The 25,211-nt window shown below is 51.1% G+C and overlaps 1 protein-coding gene across 1 annotated transcript; it reads left to right on the top strand.

Moving 5' to 3' along the window:
- Positions 1–11,538: 11,538 nt before the first annotated feature.
- On the top strand, positions 11,539–23,279 carry OAF (out at first homolog). Its single transcript, XM_049800554.1, has 4 exons — positions 11,539–11,775; positions 20,238–20,372; positions 20,939–21,119; positions 21,639–23,279. Exons 1-4 carry the CDS (start codon positions 11,539–11,541, stop codon positions 21,911–21,913), a joined length of 828 nt encoding a protein of 275 aa, XP_049656511.1. The 3' UTR covers positions 21,914–23,279.
- The last annotated feature ends 1,932 nt before the right edge of the window (positions 23,280–25,211 follow it).

Below are 25,211 nucleotides of genomic sequence, written 5' to 3'. Positions count from 1 at the left end.
CAATACTGTGATTGCACCACCTCGGCAAAAGAACAGGATGAGAAACAGCCTGGTCATGAATCTCCACTAAGTCCCAGGGCTGGATCCAGCTTGCATTTGCACTATGTGAAATCCCCAGAGCCAGATCCTGGCCCCTGTTCTCACAGGGACTAGCACTGTCCCTCACATTTGATTTCCCGGTAGGACTAGTTGCAGAGGCAGAATCCTTCTCAGTGTAAAATTATGCAAATCTAGCACAGAAGGATAACGCTAGTGACCTGTATGATTTACTCTATCACAACAGACTGTAGCTGAGGCTTATTGCTGTTTTCAAATAATTGGAAGGGCTACTGACAGCCAAAGGAAAGCAGGAGGCATTGATGTGCCGCTATGGGAACCCGGGCTCTCGGGAGTTCATTCTGGATTTGGTGTGTAACTTCCAGCTGTTAGGCACCAGACCTATTTTCCAATTTGGGGCTCATTCGTTAATTCCAAGTGTCACATCTCATTCCTTCCAGCTTGGGCTAAATCAGGCTTGAGTTTTGGTGATACTGAATGTCTGTCCACCGCCTCGATTCCAGGTAACAAGCTCTGTGAGGTTTTGCCGGAGACACCTTAAAACAGCTTTGGTAAAGGTGGCTTTCTCAGTCACTCTCCCCTGGTCACCCCCAGCTGTTTATCCTAGTTTCAAGCCAATCCCAAAGATTAGACACACACACACACACACCCCCGGCTTTGATGAGAAGAATATAATATAAGTTTACAAAACTATTTCCAATGAGCTTTAAGACCACATAAGATTAGGTGACACAGAATGCATCCATAGATGAAGGGAATAGACATTTTGGTTAACTTGGGTTTTTTTAAAAGTTATTTGATTCAGTGGGCCCATCAGTCCAACAGACTGCCTAATTTTGCATTAATGTTCCAGGAAAGCATAGGAAACATTTCCAGCTAAATCTGCAAGAAGAATATTTGCGTTTCCCTCCAGGCTGATTTCTAACCTAAATTGTTGGGGTTGGGGGTTTTGGGAGGGGGGCTGCTGCTTTACAGTAAGTTTCCACAAAACAGATATTTTCCTTTACTCTGGAAAAGTGAAGTTCAGACCACTGCAGATGCTCAAGTGCCAAATGGCTTTCAAGCACGAGAAAATTTTGAAATCATAAGTATAAAATATATGGCACTTTGCAATAAGATTGGAAGGGAAAAGCTCAAGTGCAAAGCTGAACTGAGGACATTTTATTATTCAGAATGAAAAGAAAGAGCTTTCTTTTAGCTAAAGGAAGACAGAATTTTGATCTGAGTATTTTCTGAAATTGATGTTTTTCCAAAGACAAGCAACAGTCTTATTAATTATTTGTATTGTGGTCATATTAGGTCAATTATTAAATCACTTAAGTGAAATCCAAAAGATCCTTAGGCATTTATTTTATGTGAAAGTGGATGAAAATGGAAACTACTAATGAGATTTTTCCAGTTTAAGAGAAAAACATTAACCACCCTCTTTCTCTGCAAACACAGAAGATTTGGGTCAGTTCTGCCTTTAAACATGGGAGGCAAAGGGGGAAGGAGGGGTTCATTGCTCATAACCGAAGTGGAAAAAATCCCCAAATACTTCATTTTCTTTTTGTTGCTTCACTGTATACAGGACAGTTTGAAATGGAAATGAGCCTCCCTGGGGAAGAAATTTCAGACAGGACTGTGCTGGCTGACTCTGCTCTTGTCCCTGTGTCTGCAGGGGAGGCGGACCCCTCTGGAGGGCAGGGGAGAGGGGGAAGCCCCTAACCGCCCAACGGCTCGTCCTTCCCACTGCCCTAACTGCTCCGGAGTGTCGGCCCCGTCGCTGCTGGCACTGTGCACCTAGCATCACCGCATGGCAAAGTATGGCTAAAATGTGCCTAACCTTTTGCTTCGGGCTTAAATTGATGCCAGTCTCTCTCAGCTGTTTTGAGAGCCGACCCTCAACATGGAGGTGACTCTCCCAGCCCACATTGCTGCGTCAGGTCCAATAGAGCCGGATGAGTGCATTCAGCCGTGCAGGGGATTATGCTCATTCCCACGAACTCCTGCTTAACCGAGTAGCCCTCAAAGCTCCCAGGACCTTGGGCTGGAAGACTCTGGGGTTCCCCTGAGCAGCGCTGTCATTATCTGCACTGCGTTACATTTACCCCAAGCAAACGGCCCCATTTTGCTTTCTTGCCATTCCTGTAACGTGGGTCAGAAGTGATTGTGACTCAGTGTTGTACTCAAAGAAGAGCAGCTTTCCTGACCCCTTCTGCAACTGGAGATTGCCCCGATGCACAGCGCCTAGTTAACCTTGCTTTATTCTTTGTAGCTGCAGGTGGTTTTAATGCTCAGATACCTATCCTGGTGCCTTTCTTCAGCTATTCTCATCTTCTGTGGGCCGTGATTCTTTTCAAAATGTCCATTTTATAAATCACTTTAATTAGTTGTATATTATTCTGTTATATTTATATCACTTGATTTAGGTTTCAGATTGCATCCGTTACATCTTATATATTGCTTTGATTTTATTTATGGTGTTTCTAGTGCATTTGCATTGCTTTCCTTGGATATCATTTTGGCTGGATTTACAGTGTATTTCTTCAGTTAGATTTATATCACATTAATTAGATTTATATCCCTTTAGAATTTGAGGGCTTCACTTAGATTTATAATATCTCTTTTACTAGGCCTGTCTTGCATAGGAGATTCACAGCCTTTTTGTTTTAAAGGATATTGCTTAACTCGGCACTGATGTTGCTTTATCTAGACTTTGGTCAGCCTCCCAATTAGATAGATGAAGCAAGAACTCACGACCTGTTTCCCCCCCACCCCCAATTTTCACTGGGATCATTCTAGCATAAACTGTGCTGATTTAAAGTAACCTCTTCCAAGTCAGCGCCACCAGGAATGTCATGGAGATCATCTCAGTAACTGGATTCCTCAGAATACCCAGTGGGAGTCCAGTTAGTGAGATACCACTTTTATTCCTTTCTTTCCTGTACACTAAATACCACATCATCATAGGGAAGCTGAGCACACTCTCCCAGCATGGCAGGGGGCCAGGACTGTACTCTCCCAGGATGCAAGACTCCAGGATCAGTGTCCAGCTGGGTGATATAGTCTCCAAACTGGGTTTTCCCTGTCCAAGCAAGTGCCCTAAGCATGAAGCAGCTGGGTGTTGAGGGAGCAGTAGCATTTCCTTCTCCACTTTCCTTTTTCCAGGAAAATACTCAAATATCTTAAGGAGAGCTCAGAGCTGGCAATCCCAGGCATAGTAGCATCTCCCTCCACAGCATTTCCTTCTTGCTGGTGTCCCCACGATGATAACTGTGCAGAAGGAGCAGGCACCTATGCTCTCTCCATGGTGAGGCCGTGCCCCCTCACTCCTCATTTTGAGCTTAAGTCTTGCAGGACACAAAATTCCAGTGCAAGAGCCTGTCTCTCAACACCCCGGCCAAGACCACAGAGGGAGGGAAGCAGCAGCGCTCCAAAAAGCCGCTCTTCCAGTGAACAGCCACAGAGGACCTGGCTTTGTATTTGCTGCCTAGCTCTGATCACATCAGCATAAGAAATCAGCTAGGAGGGATCTAAATCCACACGCTTCAGGGTAAAACCCAACCTCTGATTGAGATGGGTCAGTAGATGTCCCTGAGGGCTGTTATTTCAGACGTTCACAGTAGGGTATTTGGTTGCTTTCCCAGAATTCGGGGCTCTGTCGGACGGCAGGACAGTGGGCCAAGTGGACCACTGCTCCCAGACCTTACTGAGTTTTATCTCTAAACCCACTGAGGGTCTGAGCTGATGGACTTTAATTTCTACTCAGATTTTCAGCCATCAGCACTCAGTTTGGCAGGGGTGGCTGCACTCACTCAGAGGTTTCATGCAGACAAAGCCAACCTCCTGAATCTCTGCTTTCCCAAAACACAACATGACATGGGAGCTTACTGTGTGTCCAGGGATATTAAAAGCTTATGAGACATACCACTCATACAGCTGTAGCATTAGGGTACCTGGGGCTTGGCTATGTGAGATACCTGCCAATCAAAGAACTGCCTGTCAGCAGTGCAGAGGGTTGCTCATCCTCCCTATCCCTGGAAATGGCAGGAAGATTTCCCTTCTGCTCCCTGTGGTTACTGCAGGGCATCTTTCATGGGATAGTTTCAGAAGGCTTTTGTAGGGGATTTGAATGGGATTCCTGTATTTATGTATTCCACTGGGGGGTTGTGAGTGAGCAGCTGTGTGGTGCTTAGTTGCAGGCTGGGGTTAAACCACGACAATTTGCGTGGCATTTGGGAGCCCATGTCAAACAGGCCAAAAGCAGGGTTCAGGAAAGGGAAGGAAAAAAGTTTTTCACCTACTGATGCCTTCATTCTGCCCTGTCTTTGTCTCTCTCTGACCTCCCCCTCTTTGTGTTTATTCCCTCTGTGAACAGGACAAACCCTACGAGGCATGAAGCAGTAAGGGAGGCAAGGAATGTGTTACAGAAAGCCTGTTGTTTGATAGTTGAATCCAGATGTTAAGGGAAGGAGCAGATTTGTGTGAATAGGACAGAAAATGGCTAGAGCAGGAGAAAGTAAGGGGCACCAAGCCTACCCTGCCATTTAGACCAGTTAAACACAAAATGGATGAGAATTCGGCTCTTCAGGTACAACTTCTATTCTGCCCCCGGCAGAGGACAGAAGCTGAACCAAAAGGGAAGCCTGCCCAAATCTTCAGCATAAGAGAAGGGCTGACCTGCAAAAACCACTAAATCCTACTCTCCTATTCCAGTGTGATGTATTTGGGCCCACACCAAGAGGTGTCTTCTCCAGAAGACATCCACAGCCAATGCTTATTCATGAGCCTGCTTCACAAAAGCAGCTACCAGTCACGTAAGGAGCTGTAGGAGAGTGTTGGTCATGAGGAATATTTTCCAAGCATTTCCTAGTAGCTCCCAAATCTATACCATCAGTGTGAACTCTCAAGTCTCTCCTTCAGACAGACCAGACTTTTCCAAGGGATCTTTCCAGCTTTCATGGCCTTTCTAAGGAAGGGCAGCCTGGATCTGTACTACTGTTAGTGGATGGTCCCCACTGTTCAGGATTTCTCTCTTAGGGCCTCAGGTGTGCTCTGAGGGATCCTCATCTGTATTGTGTGCTGTGGCTTCAGGGGTATTATTTTTGTGGTATTCCCCTATTCCACCCTATCTGTGAAACACAGCAGGAGCAGGCTCGTGATCTTGAGTCTCTTCCCGTGAATTTACCCAGGAGAAAAGGGGCAGAATCCCTCCTGCACATGCCAAGAACCACTCCAACCGCTCTCCTCCCCCCTTCCTCCCCCTTCTCATCCTCCCTGCAGCTTCATGCAGCCTCTGCGTAAATGAGCATGGTATCTCAATTAATGTGCATCTAATCAGGACATCAGCATCTCTGGAAGAGAGTCTGCATCGGCTGCAGAGGTTGAGAATTCAGTTAACCTACCAGTGCACTGCCACTGGGGCCCGTTCATTTAATTACACCCAGGCTGCTGTATTCCTCAACCTTTTAATTGCCCAGGACAGAGAATAAGGTGGTAAACAGGTCAGAGATAGAAGTTGCTAGGCATTGTTTTTAGACAGTAAAGCTGTTTTTAAACACCATTCAGAAGCTTGTTTTATGTAATTGCTGAGAAAAGGAGGGCATTCAGGAGGGCCAGCAGGGAACACTCAAAAGGGATGCTGAATAGTTTTTAATTAATGAAAAATGACTTGAAGCCTTATTCCCTTCTGTAACAGTAAGATCTCTACTGAACACCACAACACAAATCCTTTCCCAGAGCTTCAGATCAAGCCATAGGTCCTCTGTAGTAATATTCCTGATAATAGCTGGGATTTAGTCAACAAGTTTGAAGACTGGGAGAATAAAAAAAAAAAAAAAAATCCAATTAACTCTCCCAGAGCTCTATTGCTTCTGCAGTGCTGTGAAGAGTAGTAAAAAGCTGGGTTTTATGTGTTCAGATCCCCAAAATAGTTGCCCCGATTGAATCCTTCAAAAAGCACTGATGATTCTTTCATGTAGCTTTAAAAGTCGAGTTTGGCATGAAAATGAAGGATGGAAGATTAAAGAGATGAAGGTAGAACATTTGGGTCTGATCCCTGACCTCAGTTATACCAACTTTAGTTGAGATGAATACCATTGTAAATAAGATGAGAAACTGAGGGATTGAACTGGCAGCAAAAGCTTGTTCTTGGTTGATTTTCATTTTGAAGGCTTAGATCTCTCGGGCTGTTCTGGACAACCACTGAGTGGTTTTCAGAGCACAACCAAAAGTCTGATTTTCCTTCCCCTTGCCTTCGCATTACTGCCCTGAACTCTGTCTGTGCAACCAGTTAGCCAAAGTGCTGGAAGGAGAAGTCTGCCTGGCTCTCAATGTGTGCACGCAGAGCTCTCCTCAGTCCAGCAAGGGAAATAAACCTGATGAGGCCAGGGCAGGGGACGGAAAGCCTTGGTAAACCACAAGCAAGCTGTCTGGCGAAGGCTGGGAGAGAGGATGGCTCTCAGGATCTGCTGGCTGGATTAGCAGTCTGATCAGGGCACAAGGCCTGAAGCTGTGGTGACAGAATGTTTCCTAGGGTTCTGCTCAGCTCTGCACCTTCTGAGATGAGCTAGCTGTGCAGTGTTTTCCTGCTGAAAGTGCTGCAGAAAGGACCTGCGGAGTTGAGAGTGTGCTGTGAGTAGCTCCCAGAGAAATGCATTGCCCTGGGAGTATAGGGAAGTCTTCTCAAGCCCCTGTTCTACCTCGATCCAAAAGCACATCGTGCTTCGCGGCTTCAGCAGGGTCAGGATCTTGCTTCTTCCCATTGCAGTTTGTGGGCGATCCTGGTCTGTTATAAGTGAGCATAATCTAGTCTTAAACTTCTTGCACTGACAAAACAGTCAAGGTGTTTGCACCAGCTTTGATGCTTGCTCCATCCATCTCCTCCATGCCTTAACCGAGCAAGGGCAAGGGTGTTGTGTACAGTTCATTAGACGCAGCCCAATAAACCACCTTGAAAGAAATATGGCTTGACATCTGTGCTTCGTTTGAGCTCTGGCTTGGAAAAGACTTGGTGTCAGCGCCCTGAGGACATCAGCAGGCACCGATTGCCCCAGCAAGCCTCACCCAGGCCCTGGCCCACACACTCTCTCCCCACTGGCCCCACAGCTCCGTTTAAGCCCAGGCCCTCAGCCCTCCCCTGAGCTGGCTGTGGGGAGCACCCAGAGGGGGGCTGCCCCACTAGAGAAGATGGGCAGAGTGGGACAAGGCTGCATCTTTGCCAACAGAGGCATGGTCCTGGGCAGGGTGAGCAGAGCAGGCTTAGGGGGGATAACCGGTTCAGCCAACAGTCCAGTGAGCACTAGGCAAGTGTGAGATGATAAGCCAGGTCCAGGGTCCTGCTGAGGAGACAAGTCAAGCTCAGGAGGTCCTACCTGCAGTGGAGCTCAGGTAAGGGCTGGGGACCACGGTCTTTGCTTAAAAGGAGAAGTGGAGCCAGGGCAGAGGGGGTGCAGGGGGAGGGCTGAGGCTGGACGTTTAAGGCTTGTTGTTGCTCTCAGGGCCCCAGCAGTTAGGTATGGCACAGACCTTCTTGAGGGTGCCCTGCCTGGACGTGTGCCTCCCCTGACAGCCAGGGCTTCCTAGCTGCTGTGCGGCTTCTGCACTGAATTTCTGTTCAACAGAGTGCAGGATGCTAGAGGCAAAGGCAACTTGGAATGGCAAACGAGGCCTTTTTGAAGAACCAGAGACAATTCGGAGGACCTAGAGCTTCTTGGGAACCACTGTGGTTGTTGATTCAGCAGTCTGAGGGGAACCACACTGGCGGTGATAAAGCTCGTTTCTACAACAGCAGCGTTGTGTGGGACTAAGAGCAGCTGAGATCTGGAAGAGGTGCGGTGCTGCACCTGCGTGAAAGCCCCCTGCAGCACACAACACAGGCAGGGCTTGCTTTCTGTCTGCCGCAGAGGAGGGGAGGTGTGTCTCTTGCCCCTCTAAAGGCGAGGGATGCAGAGGAGTTGCTGGCAGCGGAGCAGTTCTCAGCAACCTGCTCTTCCCCGCTGCCCAGCCTCGCACAGCCCAGCTCCCCACTGAGTTACCGAGATTGTTTCTTAGAATAAGCAGCTCGTTCGCAACAAACATCCTCACTCTTTGATGTCTTGGTGGTACTGCTGTTGTGGCATTTTAAATACCTTGGTTTCATACTCATAATAAGAAAACTGGCCACAGAGACTTACTGTAAGCTGATGAGAAAGTAGCAGTAATTATTGCTCTCTCCTCCATGGGAGGGTAAACTTCAGATGCTAATGGCCTCTAGAGTATTGACTGATTACTCACATTGGGGTGAAACAGCAAGGGGAAAGGGCCTTTGTTCTCTTTGGTCTTAAATGCTCCTGTGTTCAGCAGGTTGGGTGGGAAGCAGCCTAGACTGCATGAGAGATAGTGGCAGCAGTCTGATTTTGGACTAAGGGAAAGGATTTTTTTTTGGGGGGGGGGGGGGGAGCAGGGGGACAGGGCAGATGTTTTCCTGGAATGGACGAAGAGAGAGCATGGTGCAGGTATTTATGCATCATCCAGCTTGACAGCATGCACACAACATCAAGTGGGTGATGAGGACAGGGTGGCTGCAAATATTTTTGTTTGCCTGGTAAATTTGCACGCACGGAAGGCAGGGCTCTTGCAAGCAGTTCACTCACCAAGCCGTGTGTGGGATGCTATAGGTCTTCTCACACTCTGCTTCTGTTTTTCCCTTGCCCACTACGGCTCTAAGCTTTTACAGCAAGGGCTATCTGAGTCCAGGTCTCTGTGGGCATTAATCCCTTCCTGGTTTTCCAAGGTGCCGATGCGACAGCTTCTCTAAATGAAGTTTTGAGGTGAGGAAGAGGGAATGAAGATTGTAGCTTGGCCAAATATTAGTGGTTTTCCCGAGGGATGACAAAGGATGCATCTAAGGCACCAAGGCAAACCCCATGTCAGATTGTAATCCCCTGCTCCCACGCACTGCCCTGCTGGAACTTCACAACAAAGCACAGCGGAGAGTGTTTTCTTTTAACAGCATATTTTTTTTCCTTAACCTTGTTCTCAAACATAGCTGAGGTATTTTAATGGAAGTTTCCTCCCAGTAAAAAGACTGCAGCGTGCACACATACCAGAAACTCTTGGCCCAGACTATTAACATTCAGTAAAACTAAACGCAACTCAGGGTCCCATTGACCTTGCAATGAGAACATTGAACTGTAAGGCATGTTTCAACTTTCCTACAGTTCAGAAAGAGAGATTACTTGTACAAAGAGCTGTCTCATATGAGCAAACAGCAAAGGTAGAAGAGGCTGACTGACACCAGTAAAGAACTGGCGTAGCCATTCGGACCTGTCCCAAAAGCTTTGAGCTGTACTTGCTCTTCTCCGGCTACCCTTAATGGCCAGTAATTCTCCACCCACCACTAACCTGTTGAAGTGTCTCTTGCTGGGATGCTGACCAGTGGTGTCTGTCCCTTTTGCTCATCGGCTTTCAGTCTCTTTCAAATCTCAGCAAAGTTCTCATCTCCTGTGGTCCCTGGTTACTTTTCTGTTTTCTGCTATTAAAGAGCTACTTGCTCTTTAATTCTGTTGCCTGCCAGCGTTTTGAACCCCCTCCCCACCTTCCAGTATTTCTTGTCTGTGTGTCCATTCATTTTGGGACTGGGATCAAACCTACCGTTCCCAGGTCAGACTGAAGGTTCAGTTGTGCCCTGCTCAAATTGCAATCTGCAGGACTACAGCATTCCTGGCAAGGTGCTGAACCTCGGAAGGAGCTCTCTGAGACAGCCTGCTTTCTGATTTCCTTCGGTCTAGGAGGTACCAGGAGAAAAAATAATACCACTTACTCCAACCCAACTTCGCTAGCTGGGCAACACAGCGAAGGAGAGTCCTGCGTTCTCTCTCGCACCCCAGGATCCGGGTACACAGTGGGTACTGCTAAAACCTGCAGCTGGGAGACCACGTTCCTGCAGACATGTAGAGCTGCAGAGAGCGCAGCCTCATCTCCCTTTATCCTTTATCCTCCAGCACGGACTGCACTGTGCTCTGGTGCTTGGGGCTCAGTTGCAAGCTGATAGACCTGAAGTAACCCGAGTGCAACGGGGAAGTAAATTCCAGATTTGGGAAGAGAAGTGAGTATGGCCCTTTGGACTGGAAGTCTTCCAAGGGTTATTTGTGCCCACTGACCTCATGGCACTCTTTCTTCCAGCCCCTGCTGGGGTCCTCCTGTCTTTTTTGCATAATCTCCTCTGAATAAAAACACTGTGAGCGGGGCCTTCTCCTCAGCAGCTTTTGTCACGAGGAACTGTCTTCCTCTGTGTTTCTACCTTGTGGGCCCTCCCTGTCTTTTTGTAGCTGAGCTGGGGCAATTCTTTTCTCCCCTCGCTGCACCTCTGAACTTTTCCTTCTCCTCGGCATTTATTTTTAAGCGCTGCTATTGTCCTGGAAAGTATTTCAAGGAGACAATTTGTTTTGAGGGAGGCTGCGGAAAATACAGGGTCAAAACTTGTGTGAGGTCCCACAAAAAGCACTCCTTGGAGGAGAGTGCTCTCTTTGCCTGGAAGCAGGGATTTAAGTGGTTGTTTCTGTTTATTTCTGTGTTTCTCCTCGCAAAGCTCTTTCTCTGAGGCCCCGATCCTGCTGCCACAGTGACCTCTGTGTTTGCAGAGAGACCTTTTGAAATCAAAGGGGCCCTTCACGAGCATCTGCCCATCTGGAAGCGATCGCAGAAGCGGGTGGGTGAAGGGCAGGTTGGGAGCCTTTTGACTGTGAACCGAGGAGTCTGAAGGGACCCGGGTGCACGTGCCTGCGAAGGAAAATCCGACGTGCCCCTCGGGGGCAGGAATACATCCAGGCAACAGCCCTGTACCGCTGCAATCATGTAAATGCCGTTTGATGCACAGGAACCGCACGTTTAGCGGGCTCTGCGCCTGTTCGTTCGTGCAGGCGGGAGAGCCGGGCTCCGCCGGTCACGCTGCCCTCCCTCTCTCCTTCCCAGCCGCAGCCTGCGGCCGGCCGCGTATCCCAAGGGAGAAGAAAAAGCAAAGCCACGCGAAGCGCGCCCGGCAGGAGAAGACGCCTGCGGAGCCCCGCGGCCAGGAGGCAGCGGGCTTACGAGCGGGGGACGCTGCCTTAGGACAGAGCTTGGCGGCGCCGAGCCTCGCCCGCCCGCCCTCCGCGTCCCCGCCGGCGCGGGCCCTTTAACGGCGGGGCGGCGCGCTGCCTCCGTGGGGCCGGTCCCTGGGCCTGGGGAAGGAAGTGACGGGCGGGGGGGGCGAGGGAAGAGCCCGCCGAGGGCTTGAATGAAAAGGGCGAGCGGGCGGCGCGCCGAGCCACCCCAGCGGGGCCGGGGCCGGGGCCGGGGCCGGGGCCGGGGGCGCGGCGGGCCGCCTGCCTTCCTTGCCGCGCCGCCGCCGCTCCGCGCCTGCCCGCCGGCCGGCTCCGCACCGCTCCGCCCGCGCCCCCCGCCCCATGGCGGCCCTGCCCTGAGCCCGCGGCGGCCGCGGGCTCGGCCCCGGCGGGGCGGCTGCGGGGGGGCTGTGGGATGCGCGGCCCGCGGCGCCGGTTGCCGGCGCTGCCCGCGCTGCTCTGGCTGGCGCTGGCCCCGCTGCCCGGCGCGCCCGGCCCCGCGGCGCGGGCCGAGCTGCGGGTGCGGGTGCGGCTGCCCGGCGGGCAGGTGACGGAGGAGAGCCTGCAGGCCGACAGCGGTTCCGACTGCATCAGCCTGGAGCTTCGTACGGCCGACGGTGCCCTCGTCACCCTCACCGCCGACTTCAGACAGGTACGGCTCTTCTTCGGGCTCCGGGCTCCCGCCCCCGCGGTCCCCGGCGACCCCCGGGAAGGGGCCGCCGGCGGGGGGGGGGGGGGGGGGGTGTAACGGGGGCGCCGGCGGGGGGTCCGCGCTCTCTCGCGGGGACGCGCCGCTTTCCCCGGGGAGGACGTGCGCGCTGAAAGCCTGTCCCCCGCCTGCCTGCCGGGGTCCCCCAGCCCCGAGGAGGGCAGCGGAGGGGTAACCCACCCGCGGCGTGTCTTGCGGGGCCGGAGGCCCGCGGCGGTTCCCGGCTGAGCTGTAGGCGAGCGAAGGCTGCGGCTTGGGAGCTCCGGCCCTTCGCACCTCGCGGGTCGGCAGATGGGCTTAGCGAGACGATCGGGTCAGGACGCTGGCGTGGGGTGGGGGGGGGGGGGGGGTTGTGGGGCGAGCGCTGGTGATAGGAGAACGCAAGGTCCTTCCGAACCTGGGACCCGCTGGGAGCCTGGGGAAACCCTGGCTGAGGGTCCAGGAGCCAGAACCGTTTCTGAGGAACGGAGGGTCCTTGCGCATGTGTGGGGAAGGGTCCATCCACCCTCGAGCACTGCTGGGGTCTTTGTTTGCACTCTCTTCTCACACGTATAGCTAGCTCCACGCCGTTTAGGCAGGCTGCTGTCCCCACTGGCGTTACACCTGTAACCCGGGCTGCCTCTGTGGTGAAAATAAGTGGTAAAGATACTAGTGGCGTGGGTGGCGGAGCTTCCCCAGCACCCAGCCGACCCTAGCAGTTCTGTTTCTCGTTGCTGAGTTGCGAGTAGCATAGTTTTGGCGTGGCAGGCTCAGCAGCAACTGGGCATGGAGCAGGGCCGGGGCAGGGGAGTCTCTGTGCGGTGGGGAGAGCTCCGGTTCCCGACTCCCGGATAGGGGTGTTTGTGCTCTGCTCTATCACTAGGACATCTCTCCTCACAATGCGCGTGGGGTACAGCTAGTTCCTTAAGTGCAGTCCTGCTGTCTTTGGGAGCACGTGTGTGAGTTTGTGGTGTGGGAAGTGTTTGACCATCAGTTGTCCGTGGGCCTGACGACAGCCCTCCTGTAAGGGGAGCCTTTTCTCCCAGCCCGGTGCTTGAGAAGTGGCCTTTCTGCAGGGAGGTGATACTTGCTGAGCTGAAGCCCAAGATCCCAAGCTTCTCAGCAGGAGATGGTAGCTTCAGGGCCAGCATGGCATTCTTCAGAGCGTGCCAAGCCTGGCTGGATGCAGCAAACTTGCTATTGCACAGGGAAGAGCTGTTTGCTGCCGTGTGGGTGGCATGGCTGTCCGGGTAGCATGGCAAGCTTCTTCTTCCAAGCCTCCGTTCAGACTGTTTGCTCAGGTGGACTTTGGTTTGCGGCAGGAGGAAGCTGAAACCCATGAGATAGGAAGGTGGTGTGTCCCAACCTGCTGGGAACCCTGGAGCCTTCTGCCAGGGATTGTTCTGGTGCCACTTTCCCTCTCAGCTGTGCTCTTTGGTCCCAGTCTTCTTGCAAGCCTCTCAGATGGCCCTCTTCCATCTGGAGGCTGCAGGGTCAAGCCCACCTCTTTCTGAGATGTTAGCAGAAGCCTTGGTGATTTTGGTTGTGGCGGCACGCTCGGTGTACTCCAGCACACGTGCAAGGAAGCAGTCCCATAAAAAAAAAAATTCCAAGAAGACATACCACACTAGGGAAGTTAAGGAAGGGAGGGAGGGCTCTTAAGCCTGCAGTTTGCAGTCTTGCATACCACAGTGTATCCCTGGCCAAAGGAAATCCAAGCTCATTACAGATCCTCTAGGTAGGCCCTTTGGGAGCCAGGGATGTGACGTGTGGACTTCTGGTGTCCTGAGCTGTTGGTCATTTCAGCATTCTTCACTTGCTTCCACTCCTCTTGAGGGGAGCTTGTTCTCCGATCTCATCTACAAACCCAACAGAGCCCATGTTAGCTCTTCTCTCGCTCTCATCCTTATTATAGTTGAGCTGCTTCTGGGTACAGGTTCTCTGAAGGTATCTTGACTTCAGTATGTTAAATTCTTAGCGCCGTGCATCCTCAGCTCCTGCTGGAACTACACAGGAGATGGTCCCTGGAAGGCTTTGCAAGTATCGGACTTGGGGAAGTCCATTCCTAATCGTCAGTTTTAGAACAGTTGGGCACTGGCTCTCTCTGTTTCATGGCTTTGCTGGAAAATAGCTGAAAAAAGCCAGAAAAACATAAAGGACTGAGGAGATGAATTTGCGGTGCAGTGAGTAATGATGTGAGCAGGCAGCTGCCTGGCCAGGCTTCCCCTTCTGACCTGTTCTGGCTGCATGGAGGCAATTCACCGTTCTGCTCTGGTGCTCATCTCTAGTATTACACAACTTCTTCTCTCTAGAGAGAAGGTCTTGAGGCTCTTAGCCTTGATAAAAGCAGCTGGGGTTGTTGATCTGGCTTTCCCAAGCTAGGTTGTGTGGTCATGCTGTGGCCAGGATGCTGGGGTTTTGCACAAATGATTTTTCCACTTCTCTGGCTTAAACTGCAGGGGGTTAGTCCAAAGGCAGATTTATTTTTTTTTTTTTTTTTTTCCTTTGCTGACAAGGAGTTGCTGCTAGACCAGAGGCTGGAGAAGGAAGGAGTTTTAATGAGATCACAGTTCATTGCTTTGCTCTGACACTGGTGGAAGCTGGGTGGGACTTGAGCAGTGGTTGGGTCTTCCACAGAGGTGGGATTTTCATTTCTCTCCCACCCCTGCCTCCCCTCCAGAGCTGAACATGAAAGAGTCGTGTCCTCAGAGCACACCAGTTTTTTTTCTCATTCTCTAGTGCAGCACAAACTGGTCAGTGGGAGTCCAAACTGGGACTTGATGTTTTCTGGGAAGGGCAGTAGTGAAGACCATTTCTGTTCTTGCAGTTTGAAAGAATGTGATGAAAACATTTCTTCTTTTCCTGTGTAGCACTGTCAGGCATAAAATGTATTGCAAAAAAGAGTGAGGGGGGACAGCAACTGTAAATGTTGTGTCTAATTCGAATAGCATGACCTTGCCAGTTGTTAAAACAGTGGCCTGAGAACAAAGTGGGTGGTTTTTTTCCAAGGTCAGTACAAAGATATAGAAAAGTTTCTTTTTCCTTTTGATTGCCAGAAAAGTTCTGTTTGTTTGTTTCGATTGCTGGAAAAGTGTTGGAAACGCAGGAGAGAAACCATGGGTGATGGTATTTTAACGCTTGCACTGCCAGTCCTTTCAGTTTCCTTGTTAATAAAGCTGATGTTACGTAATGTTCTGGGGTGGTGTTTTGAGAATTTTGCCAGGGGTCCATTGTGTTAGGTGCTAAATGACCAGGTGATACAGGAAAGCATCTGTCCGAAGATGATGGCATCCATGATAGATGATATCCATGTAGTTTGGAAAGCAGTCTCTTCTCTGTAGAGATACCAAAAATATAAAAGGAGGGTCATTCAGCACCCTCTGGGAGGGCAGGAGGGATGGGGTGGGCTCATTAAAACATGGTGGTGTTTGTTACCTTGAGCTGTAGTGAAGTGCTTAAAACTGTTCTCTCTTGAACTGATCGCTGAAGTGTGGGTAGACGGCAGCTGTACCATATGCAAAGGCAGCGTGATAGCTGCTGAGCTGAGCACAGGGCTGGAGGGCTAAACTCCTGCCGTGCGGCAAGAGCTGCCCTTTGCTGACTCCATGGCTTTGGGGAAATCCCTTGTTAGGTAGGCTTCAGTTTCAAAAATGGTCTCTGACAGTTACTTTTAGGCATTGCTCAAGCTGTTGGTGCTGAGCATGAGGATGCTTAACTAGAGGTTGTTTTTCCAAGCATCTCAGAGCATTGTGGGGATTTCTGGCTGCACAATGCTTGTAAGAATCAGAGTCAAACCTTATTGCTCCTGAAAATGTGCATTTATTCCCCCCCCCCCCCCCTTCTCTCCCAGCACATCCTTAGTTCGCCTTTATAGATTCGTGAGTATAAGAGGCAATGCACCAAAGTGTCTTCACTCTAGCCGTTTCCAGTAGGAGAGGGGTTAAAAAACATAATCCCTGCCCAGTCAGGGTAACTCAGCTGACTGGGCCCCCAGTGTGGATTCTCTATGTTGTACGAGCACAATGGCTTTCTGGCCAGCTGTAGCTGTTCCCCTGGGGCAGTGCAGGCAGGACCCTGACCACAGCAAAGGCTGCTGACAGCGTAAGGAATTGGGCCCAGGAGTGCCGGTATTTCCCAGTGCCCCAAGCAGTGTGTCCTTTTTGCATGTACCCACCACTCTGAGCAGGCATACGATAGCAAAGACAAAAGTGGGTCCCACAGCAGCGCTGATGTCCTTGGGGGAGAGAAATTTGGCAGGAAAGCTGAACGGGTTGCGGGGAGGAAGGCATTGAAATAATTTATTTCCCTGGGAACTGGTTTGCTCCACTCAATGTGAAGTCGAGAGCCTGGGCTCAGATCTAGACCACACAGGCTTGTAAGTCTCTACTGGATAAACCCTAGAAACGGAGGTTGAATTGTTCTCGCACCCCAGATGACAGTCCCTGGAGGAGCTGGCTGAGGACAGTGTGAGGAGGGAAGAAGTTTGGTGATTTCACTGCTCCTCCTTGCAGGCTAGTTCTTTGCTGGAAGTCCCTCCGGTAGGTGCAGGCAACCCAGGCCGTTGGGAGCTCGGTGCACTGATTTCTTTCCTGCTTTTAGGAAAGAGGAGCTGCTCTCGCCTTGCTGTGAAAGCCAAGGCTGCGGTTACTTCCAGTGGCATGGTTAAAGCACGGCTGCAGAACTGGTTGTTTTCTGTTACACTAAGCGTTTGTCGTCCAAACCTAAACAATAGCTGTAACAGTACCCACCACACGAGTGCAGGTCAGGGCCAAGGATTCTCAGCGCCCTCATGATGAGTTCATCTGGAGAGTCCCCGCATTGCAAAGGCAATGTTCTGCTGGGACTTGTTCCCTGCTGGGAAATTTTGCAGAAACCCGGAATTAAAGGTGCCGTTTGTTGCCTTGGCTGGGTACCCGCCTCGGCACCGATTCACCCTACTCCTGCTGGTGGGAAAGAGGTGAAGTGGCTGGGGAGGGAAAGGCACTCCGAGTAGGAAAAACTTCAGTGGCTCTTCTCGTGTGAGAAGCATGACATATTTTTGATGTGACAAGCTTCGGTTCTTGTTCCACCTGAGGCTGCACAGCCACGGCAGGGTGAGCTGGGAAGCTAGGGAAAGCCAAGCAAGGCTTTGAGACAGAGAGGTGAAGCAGGGCTGGGCAAAAGAAGAGACTGACTTCTCGCTCAGGAGAGAGTGGTCACTGCGGGGTTTGTGTCTCCCAGAAAATGGGCCAGCGTGCAGCACAGTTCTAGCCTTGCTCTGAAATCCACAGCAAGGATCACTTTGGGTTTGCTCGCAGCCAGGTAAAGGTGTGACTTCTCTCTTCAGAACAACATGTGCTACAGGAGCCAGCTCCTTGAACAAAACAGGTTGATTAAAGCTGTTTGTTGGCTCACTGGCTATTTCAGTGCTGGCAAACCCAGACTATTCCTGTCTTTTCAGTGCATCTCCCTTGGTATCAACAAATGTGCTGGAAATCCCTGACGCCTGTTGTTCAGGCAGCACCGGAGCCCTCTTCATGCCACAGTTGCTTCGTTTAGATGTCGTGGAGTGAGACAGAGCTGGGAGAGGGATGTGGCCCAGAAGCACTGGGAACGCAGGGAGGAGGCGAAGAAATGACCTCGTCTCTGGGGGACCCAAGCTGTTTAATGTACCTGACCAGGCAGCCAGGCACAGAGCCTCTCTGATTCAGCTGGAAGGGGCTGCGGCAGGCAGGTGGGGAGCAAAGGGCTGGCTGGGTGTGTGCCCAAGGGCAGGAGCAGGGAGACATGAGGGAGATGGGCCATGCCTTTCTGAGAAAGGAGACTCTGGGGGTGGAGGAAAGGGTGGGTCATGCAGTGGGACACCACCCCATTGACCTATACTGTCTTCCCCTTGCTCTTTCCTCCTGCAGCTGTACCTCCCCCACTGCAAGACCACCTTTCTCTTTCTTTGCCTCCTTCCATTACCTACCAATGTGCTCTTTCAATGATGATTTTTGCAGGGATCTTTACTAGAGTTTACAGGGAGTCGTTGACCTGTACATCAGTAAGCACACAGAGATAGGCGGGTAAATATTTAGATTAGCTGAGCAGCGGCCCTGGGTCACTTGCTCACTGGTGTGATGGGAGCGAGGCTGGAGTTGGAGGCAGTGCAGTAAGGTGATTTGAGGGCAATACAGCAGTGGCTGGTGACGCTGTGCGCTCCGAGCTTGCTCCTGGTGTCCGTCTTGGGTTGGAGGGGGACTCTCGATGCTTGTCTTGATGCCTGAGAGCTGTTCATTTGCTCCACTGGTGCATTGTCATGACACAAATTCGGTCCTTCCTCTCCTGTGTGTTTGGAACTCGGAAACACTTAAAACATACTTAAAACCTGTGTCCGAATTCACCACTGAACAGAGTCACTGAGTCCAGGAGTCCTTTGTATCGTGTGGAAGTGGCACCTTGGGACCTGAGACCACTTGGGAAGGAGCTTATCTCTGCCTGGACTCTGTGGGGGCAGCTGGGCTCTGGACTTGGGAGGCAGAGCGAGGGACCTGCAGCTGTGTGGGATCAGTTGGGAGCTCTGGACCGTTTGCTGGGCGCAGCGAGAGCTGTGAATCTCTCGTATGTATCAGCCTTGAGGAGGAAAGAGTTGGGTGTCTGAAGGCTAATTCTTAAATAGGCAGATCAGAAGGATTAATCAGTTGCTCAGCATGTTCTCGTTTTACAAAAATTGCCTCCAACCTGGAAGTACTGCACTGTTTTTAATCTCCTGCCTGTAGAGGCTTTCAGCCTGAGTGCAAAACACGGCTATCCCTGTTTGCTTTTTCCAGACCGAATGCTGATTGTTCAAAGTGAATGAAAATTAAATCTGCAGCTGAAGAGTATGCCAGGGTCAGCTACCAGTTTTAGTCTACTCATCCTTGAGCCTTGCACAGCATGGGAGCTCACAGCAGAAGAGATCAGCTGGAAGGCAGCTGGACTAAATGTAGATGGGAACATGGGTCGTTCCAGTGGTGCCAATGTCTCAGTGAGAATTCTCCCCATTAAAGCTGTAAAAAAATAATTATTCCATAGTAATTTCACAAGCATTTTTGGTATCTCTTTCTTCCCCAGACTCCTCCATGTCCTCCTGTTGTGGTGAGTTTTCAGTCAACAAATGCACCCAGCAAAATCCTTTCTCCTGTCCTGGGGAGGGAAATGCATCCCAAATTGCAGCTGTTTTTCAGCTGTCCAGATGTGCACTGAATTGCATACCCTTTTCTCTTCTGGATATGGAAGAGAAGGCAAGGAATAAATGGTGGGCTGCATGAGCTAATCTGCAGAAAAACCTCAGTGGGGACACTGCTTAGAGCTTGTAGAAAAGAGAAAGGCTCCCTTCTTCTTGGGGCAGAAAGAGGTTTGGATGAAACTGAGCTCATGAGCTGTGCAACAGGTATAGCTTAGGAGGCCCGGAGGAAAGGGATGATCTTGGCAGCTTGGCATAGCTTCTGCTTGCTGCTCCATAGCCACCAGTATCTGTCTAGCTCTCTGTGGAGGACGTTGTTAAGAGCGAGGGCTGTGGCTGGGTGCCAAAAGGCAATAATTGCTCTTCATACCGAGGAAGAGGCACCATTCCGATCCATCTGCTTATCCCTTGTAGTAGTATGGTCTGACACCAAGACAGGGGATGGCAGATTCCCACAGAGTGTACAAATGCCTCTGAAGCCCGAAGCCAGATGAATTGATACCTGCATAGAAATTGGTGTTAATTTATGCCAGAAGAGGGTGTAGGGAGGTTTTAGTATTGAACAAGGTATTCTGTGAGTCTCCGTGGAGGTAACTATGACTGGTTTCCAAGCTGGTTTTGGAGACGGACTACAATCCATGTCAGAAGCTCTATATATAAAATGCCAAAATTATTGACTGGGGCAGAAAGGAAGGTCAGCTGCAGCTGATCATAACAGGTTCCTTCTGGATCTAACAATTTGACTTTCATTTCTGTTCCACATGCTGTAGGGTTCAGAAATTAATAATTTGTTCTCCAGGATACTGGTTGCTCAGAAGCAAGTGAGGGAAGGCAGCAGAGGAAATTGGGACTGCTTACCCCGAGTAATGCATGGAGATGCTTGTTTGACAAAACAAAATGAGACTCCTTGGAGGCTTGCCTTCCTTCTTGGTAAAGGACACAAACCCCCAGCTGTTGTTTGAGGAAGCCATGGATGTGGGATGTGACCTGGCAGCAATTTGTTCTTGCCACAGTGGGATTGCAAAAACCCTTACTTCTTCACGGACAGCAGTTACTATGCTGCAGGTTTTTGGGTGGGATTGAACCTGGGACTACACCCCTGTGCTCAGGTAGCAGAAGTATGAGACCTTTGACTTCGTTCTTCTGGCTGGAGCCTTCCTCTTTGACCCTGACTTCTCGGTTCACCCTGCTGATGCCAAACATCTATGACTCTCACTCTGTTTGTTTATCTCTTTTTCAGGAGGTGAAGATCTTCCGTGCCTTAATCCTAGGGGAGCTGGAGAGGGGCCAGAGCCAGTTCCAAGCGCTCTGCTTTGTCACGCGGCTTCACCGCAACGAGATCATCCCCAGCGAGTCTATGGCAAAGCTGCGGCAGGTAAGAGGCACCCTGCAGCTGGCTTCAGTGCCAGTTCCATCCTCCAGTCCACCCAGGGTTCCTTAGAGCTGTCCTGTCTGGCTACCCTTCCCAGGCAGCTGCCCGATTGTTCAGCTGTTAGACCCACCTTTGACCACCCCTCCTGCCTGAGGGACTCAGTATTAAACTAAGTTTACCAACAGTATTGATCCTGTTCTACTAATATACTAGAAGGAGGCATGATTTAGTTCAGCCTAGTCTGTATCAAAGGGTAGGTGGATGGCTAGAGCAATCACCCTGAAAATCCCTGTCCCACATTGCCCAGTGAAGTAAGTACTGATTTGGAACCCTTCATCACAAACAAAGCATTATGAAATGATCAGAGGCAAATCAGAGCAGTGATAAACTATCATCAGTTTCAGCACCAGCAAGAAGTTTTTTCAGTGCCTTCCCTCCAGATAAGATGCAGGTGCATTTACAGAGGAACATCCCCTTGCACATCTTCTTATGTTGGCAAGAAATTGTGACATGCTATAAAGAATGTGTTGTAACCAGGATTCAAGTTTTCATTATTTCATCCTCTGCAGAAAAATCCCAGGACAGTGCGGCAGGCTGAAGAGGTGCGGGGCCTGGAGCATCTTAGCATGGATGTAGCTGTCAACTTCAGCAAGGGGGCCCAGCTGAGCTCTCACATCCACAATGTCTGTGCAGAGGCCAAAGAAGCAATTTATACCCGAGAAGAAGATGTCAAATTTTGGCTGGAGAAAGGTAAGTTTCCTTCAGTTTTGTTGCAACTGCTCCTGTCAGCAAGTTGGCACTCTGCTGTGATCTCTCCTGCCAGGTTTCTGGTGATCAGCACAGATCATTTTGGCTTCTCTTTTGCTTTCTTTACGGTAGATAAGGCACGTCTATCGTTTGCTTGCACGTCACATTGCACTACTCTGTTTGTTAGCATATCTGACTTCTTTTGGTGGTGCTCTCCTAGTGAACCTAATTAGGCAGGTATTTTCAAGGTAGCCTTTCACCTGGTCCATCACCCCAAAGAAATATGTTCTTTACGCCCTCTCTGTATCTTTTGGCTTACTTTCCCCAGGGCCCTTTCTTCTCCCATGGTTCCTCTTTAGGCTCGTGTCCAAACAGCCCCTGTGAATGCGCTCTGTCTAACCTCATTCTCCTCGACTGTCCTGGAGACTGTGCAGAGAGAGCAATGCTTGCCTTGGTGGCTCTCTCCTTTGGCCTTGCCTTTCGGCAGCCCCCTGAGCAACATCTCTCTGCTTTCTCCCGCAGGGGTGGACGGCTCCATGTTTGAGGTTCTGCCACAGACATCTGATCTCCCTGACCTGCAGCGTTGCAAGCTGTGTGCAGATCGTTGGAAACCCTGCATTTGCAGCTACTCACTGAGCATCGAGTGGTACCCGTGCATGCTGAAGTACTGCAAGAGTCGTGATGCTGGGGGCAAGGTTTCTTCTTACAAATGTGGCATCCGCAGCTGCCAGAAGGGCTACACTTTTGATTACTATGTGCCGCAGAAGCAGCTATGTCTCTGGGACGAGGAGACCTAGCAGAGCCAGGCCAGACCTTTTCAAGGGGCAGCTCATCTGCCTCCTGCCACCATTTATGATGCTAAGGGCCTCCTGGAGCGGGCTGCTCCAAAGAAGGAATACAGTTCACAGCGGTGCCTTGTACCAGGAGAGCTCTGTGTGTGTGCCTTTCCTTCTGGCCCCCTGTGACTCCCTCCCCACCTGATGCTGCCTCATACTGTGATAAGCGGGCTCAGCTCACTGTGCGTTGATGCTCTCCTGCCAGCTGCCAGGAGATCCAGCTCCCTGGAAGAAGCAGGAGACACGGGTTGCTGGGGTGGAGCACTGGGAAGGGTGTGTTTTGCCCTGCTCTGGAGTTAGCCGATGTGAAAGGGGGCAGCTCTGATCAGTTATCAGCCTCGAGCATCCTGATGAGTTGTCAGGGCAGGGAGAGAAATAGTCTTGATGGCCTGCATTGTCAAACATCTCTGCCACTGAAGAAGCCCCTTCGCTGACTTCACCACCTCCTGGTGACACAACAGCATTTCCCAATGGGAAAACAGCTGATCTATGGGACCACATACCCTGAACAAGGAAGGTGCGATGCCTGCCCAAAGCAAGAGCCTGCCTGTAGCTTTTTCTAGTGTCCAGCTGGCTTTTATATCCTTCCTGTGGCTAGAAGATATAATGGGGGGATATATCCCAGCAATGACTTTTGCCCCTAAAGGGCTGGTAATTAGGGCTCTAATTAATCCCTGTTTAGACTAGTGAAGGCCCAACTTTTTGTGTTGGTCCTGTGACTCTCCTACTAAGAAAGAAACATCTAGAGACTTGTGACTACCATCATAACATTGTGGTTGCAAGGGGGGGAGGATGATCCCAGGTGGGTTCGCACTGTCATTTTGAAGAAGACAACATTCTACATCTACGTCCAGTTTTATGTCCTACTCTGCCAGCTATTCACAAGAAGCTCTTAGATAATTGTACTGCTTTGCTGTGCCTTGGTTTTCCCTATATGTAAAACAGGGACACCACTGAAGCTGACCTTGGCCCTGGTATATACCTGGAGGGCATCAGACAAAAAGCACTGCAGGAGTGCTGCCTGGTTCCTGTGTCCTCTTCCACTCAAGTCAGAGCAAGCAGGGAGGGGAGAGAGGCTGTTGGGGTCATTGTGAACCCCTGTACCTCCTGGTGAAAAGCCTTCACAATGTGCCTTTTTGCCTAAAATACAGGAATTTTTGACAAAGAAAATGAATTTGGTCACAATTATTTTTGTATTGATCACTCAAGGGGGGAGAAGGGAAACGTATTTTAATATTGCAACATGAAGTAAAACACACTTGAAATGATTTTTTTAAAACAAATTATTTATCATTTGTAAGGTAAAATAAACTGATTTTTTTTTAAAGCATCCCTGGCCTAAAAGATTCTCTGTGCAGCATAATCTGCATGTGATCCACTTGTTTGGGTTCTTGGTTTAAGAGTTGTTCCCTTATGGGTAAGTCTCAAGCCTGCACCTGGGACATTGAAGACCCGTGGATGGGGGAGGGACACCCTGCTGTTCAGCACGACCACAGCACTTTCAGTGTGGTCCTGCATCTCAAGCATACCATCCACCCAGCCCCTCAGCAGGGAGACGGCTTTGACTCATTGCAAGCAACTGTGGAAGAGTCTGAGGTGAAGTAAAAGACCATCAGTAGAGGCAGGTCCTGGGGTTAGGCGAGCTGGTGGTGCTTGCTCTTCTCTCGGAGTGATGGTGGGGTCCCATGAGGGGATATTACGCAGATGTGCGGCTGCACCATGTGGCTGGAGGCTTGTCTGGTCCAGCAGCCTCAATGAAGTATTCTTTGTCTATTCCTCTGCAGCCATAGCTGAGGGGAGATGAGGGCTGCAGAGTTTTGGGCAGCTCGGAGCTCTTGGCTCTGGCTGCTCGAGGAAGAAACGTGGAGTGCTGATTCCCCCTAGTGTGGTGAATGCAGAGGTGGGACCGAGGACTTGGGCAACCTCGGCCCTTCTCCACTTGAGCCACCAAGGCAACTTATCCCCTTACTGTGATTTCTGGGGAAGCTGAAATTGCTGGGTTTTCACTTACATGGTCAGCATTTACAGGGGTATGTTCTTTGCTGCCTCGTCTCCTGCTGCAGCAGGACACTGTGGGACTTTATCCCCGCTTGCCGGAGTTAAATCCAGCTTGTGGGACGAGGTGGGCTGTGAGCAGCGTGGGAGAAGATGGCAGGGTGGCTTCGTGCCTTTCTGCTGGGAGCCCCGCGTAGCCCATTTCCACTGTTGCTCCCTGTACAGGGCTGCCGGGAGCGGACACGACCTCGCTGTGGGAGCATGGGGTCATATCCCGGTGAGCTTGAATGTCCTTATTTTGTAGCGGTGAGGCTCTGGGGTGCCTGGATCGTAGGGACATCTCAGTGCTGTGTCGGGAGGGCTCTGGGAGTAGCAGACAAGCGAAGGGTGTGAACTCTAAGTATGAGCAGTAGACCCTGAGCTCAACTCGGTAGTCGTTTCTGGCTTTGTGCGTGCTCTGGCAGAGCTGGGCTTTGAGGGCAGACGAGCAACCGGGGCACGTCCCCCAGGTGTGCTGCAACCCGCCGCGCTCCCCAAAGCGTGGGAGGAAGGTGGGGACTCCGCTTTCCCGAAGCTGATGCCACCTGCTTGCCCTGAGGCTACCGCGGCCTCGAAGGGGTCCGAAAGGGAAGGCTGGGGAATGGCGGGGGGGGGGGGGGGACACACAGACGCACCGGCTGCTTGCCCTGTGCGGCCGCTTGCCGTGCAGCTTTCCCGGCCTCCACAAGTGGGTGCTGGCGGAGCACGGAGGCGAAGGGTGTCCGGGGACAGAGGCTGGAGGCAAAGCCGCCTCCGGGCCGGAGCCGGGCTGTGGGGGTGCGTGTGATCCGTGCCTCAGTTTACAGCTATGGGTCTCGGTCCCTGCAAGGTCTCGCTCTCTGCCCAGCCTCGCTAGAAGAGAGCTGTGCTGCAGCGCGTTTGCTTTTCCGAAGAAAAAACCTCCTTCCTGGTGCGCTTCAGTAACGCCCTTGAAAAGCAGCTCTCGCAGGTGGAGGCAGGAGACCTTCCTGGCACAGAGAGCAGGCGCAGTTGGCCAGGAGCACCGGTGTAAATCGTTCCTGCGAGAAAAAAAAGCGGGGGGGGGGTTGTAACATCTTTCTGCAGTTCGTGCTTTCAGGGCCCGTCCAAAGGCCATACTCCATAAATAAGTGCTATCTGCAGAGCTTATCTTCCTCCAAGAAAGGAATAAACATTGGCAGCAGGAGCGGAGGAACACATGCATACAGTGAGGATGAGAGCGGATGGATTATTCATTGATGGCCAT

Source organism: Accipiter gentilis, chromosome 5 (assembly GCF_929443795.1).
Source record: "Accipiter gentilis chromosome 5, bAccGen1.1, whole genome shotgun sequence".
Lineage (NCBI taxonomy): Eukaryota > Metazoa > Chordata > Aves > Accipitriformes > Accipitridae > Astur > Astur gentilis.
The sequence above is the reverse complement of the archived record's forward strand: the minus strand, read 5'-3'. Positions and strand labels throughout refer to the sequence as shown.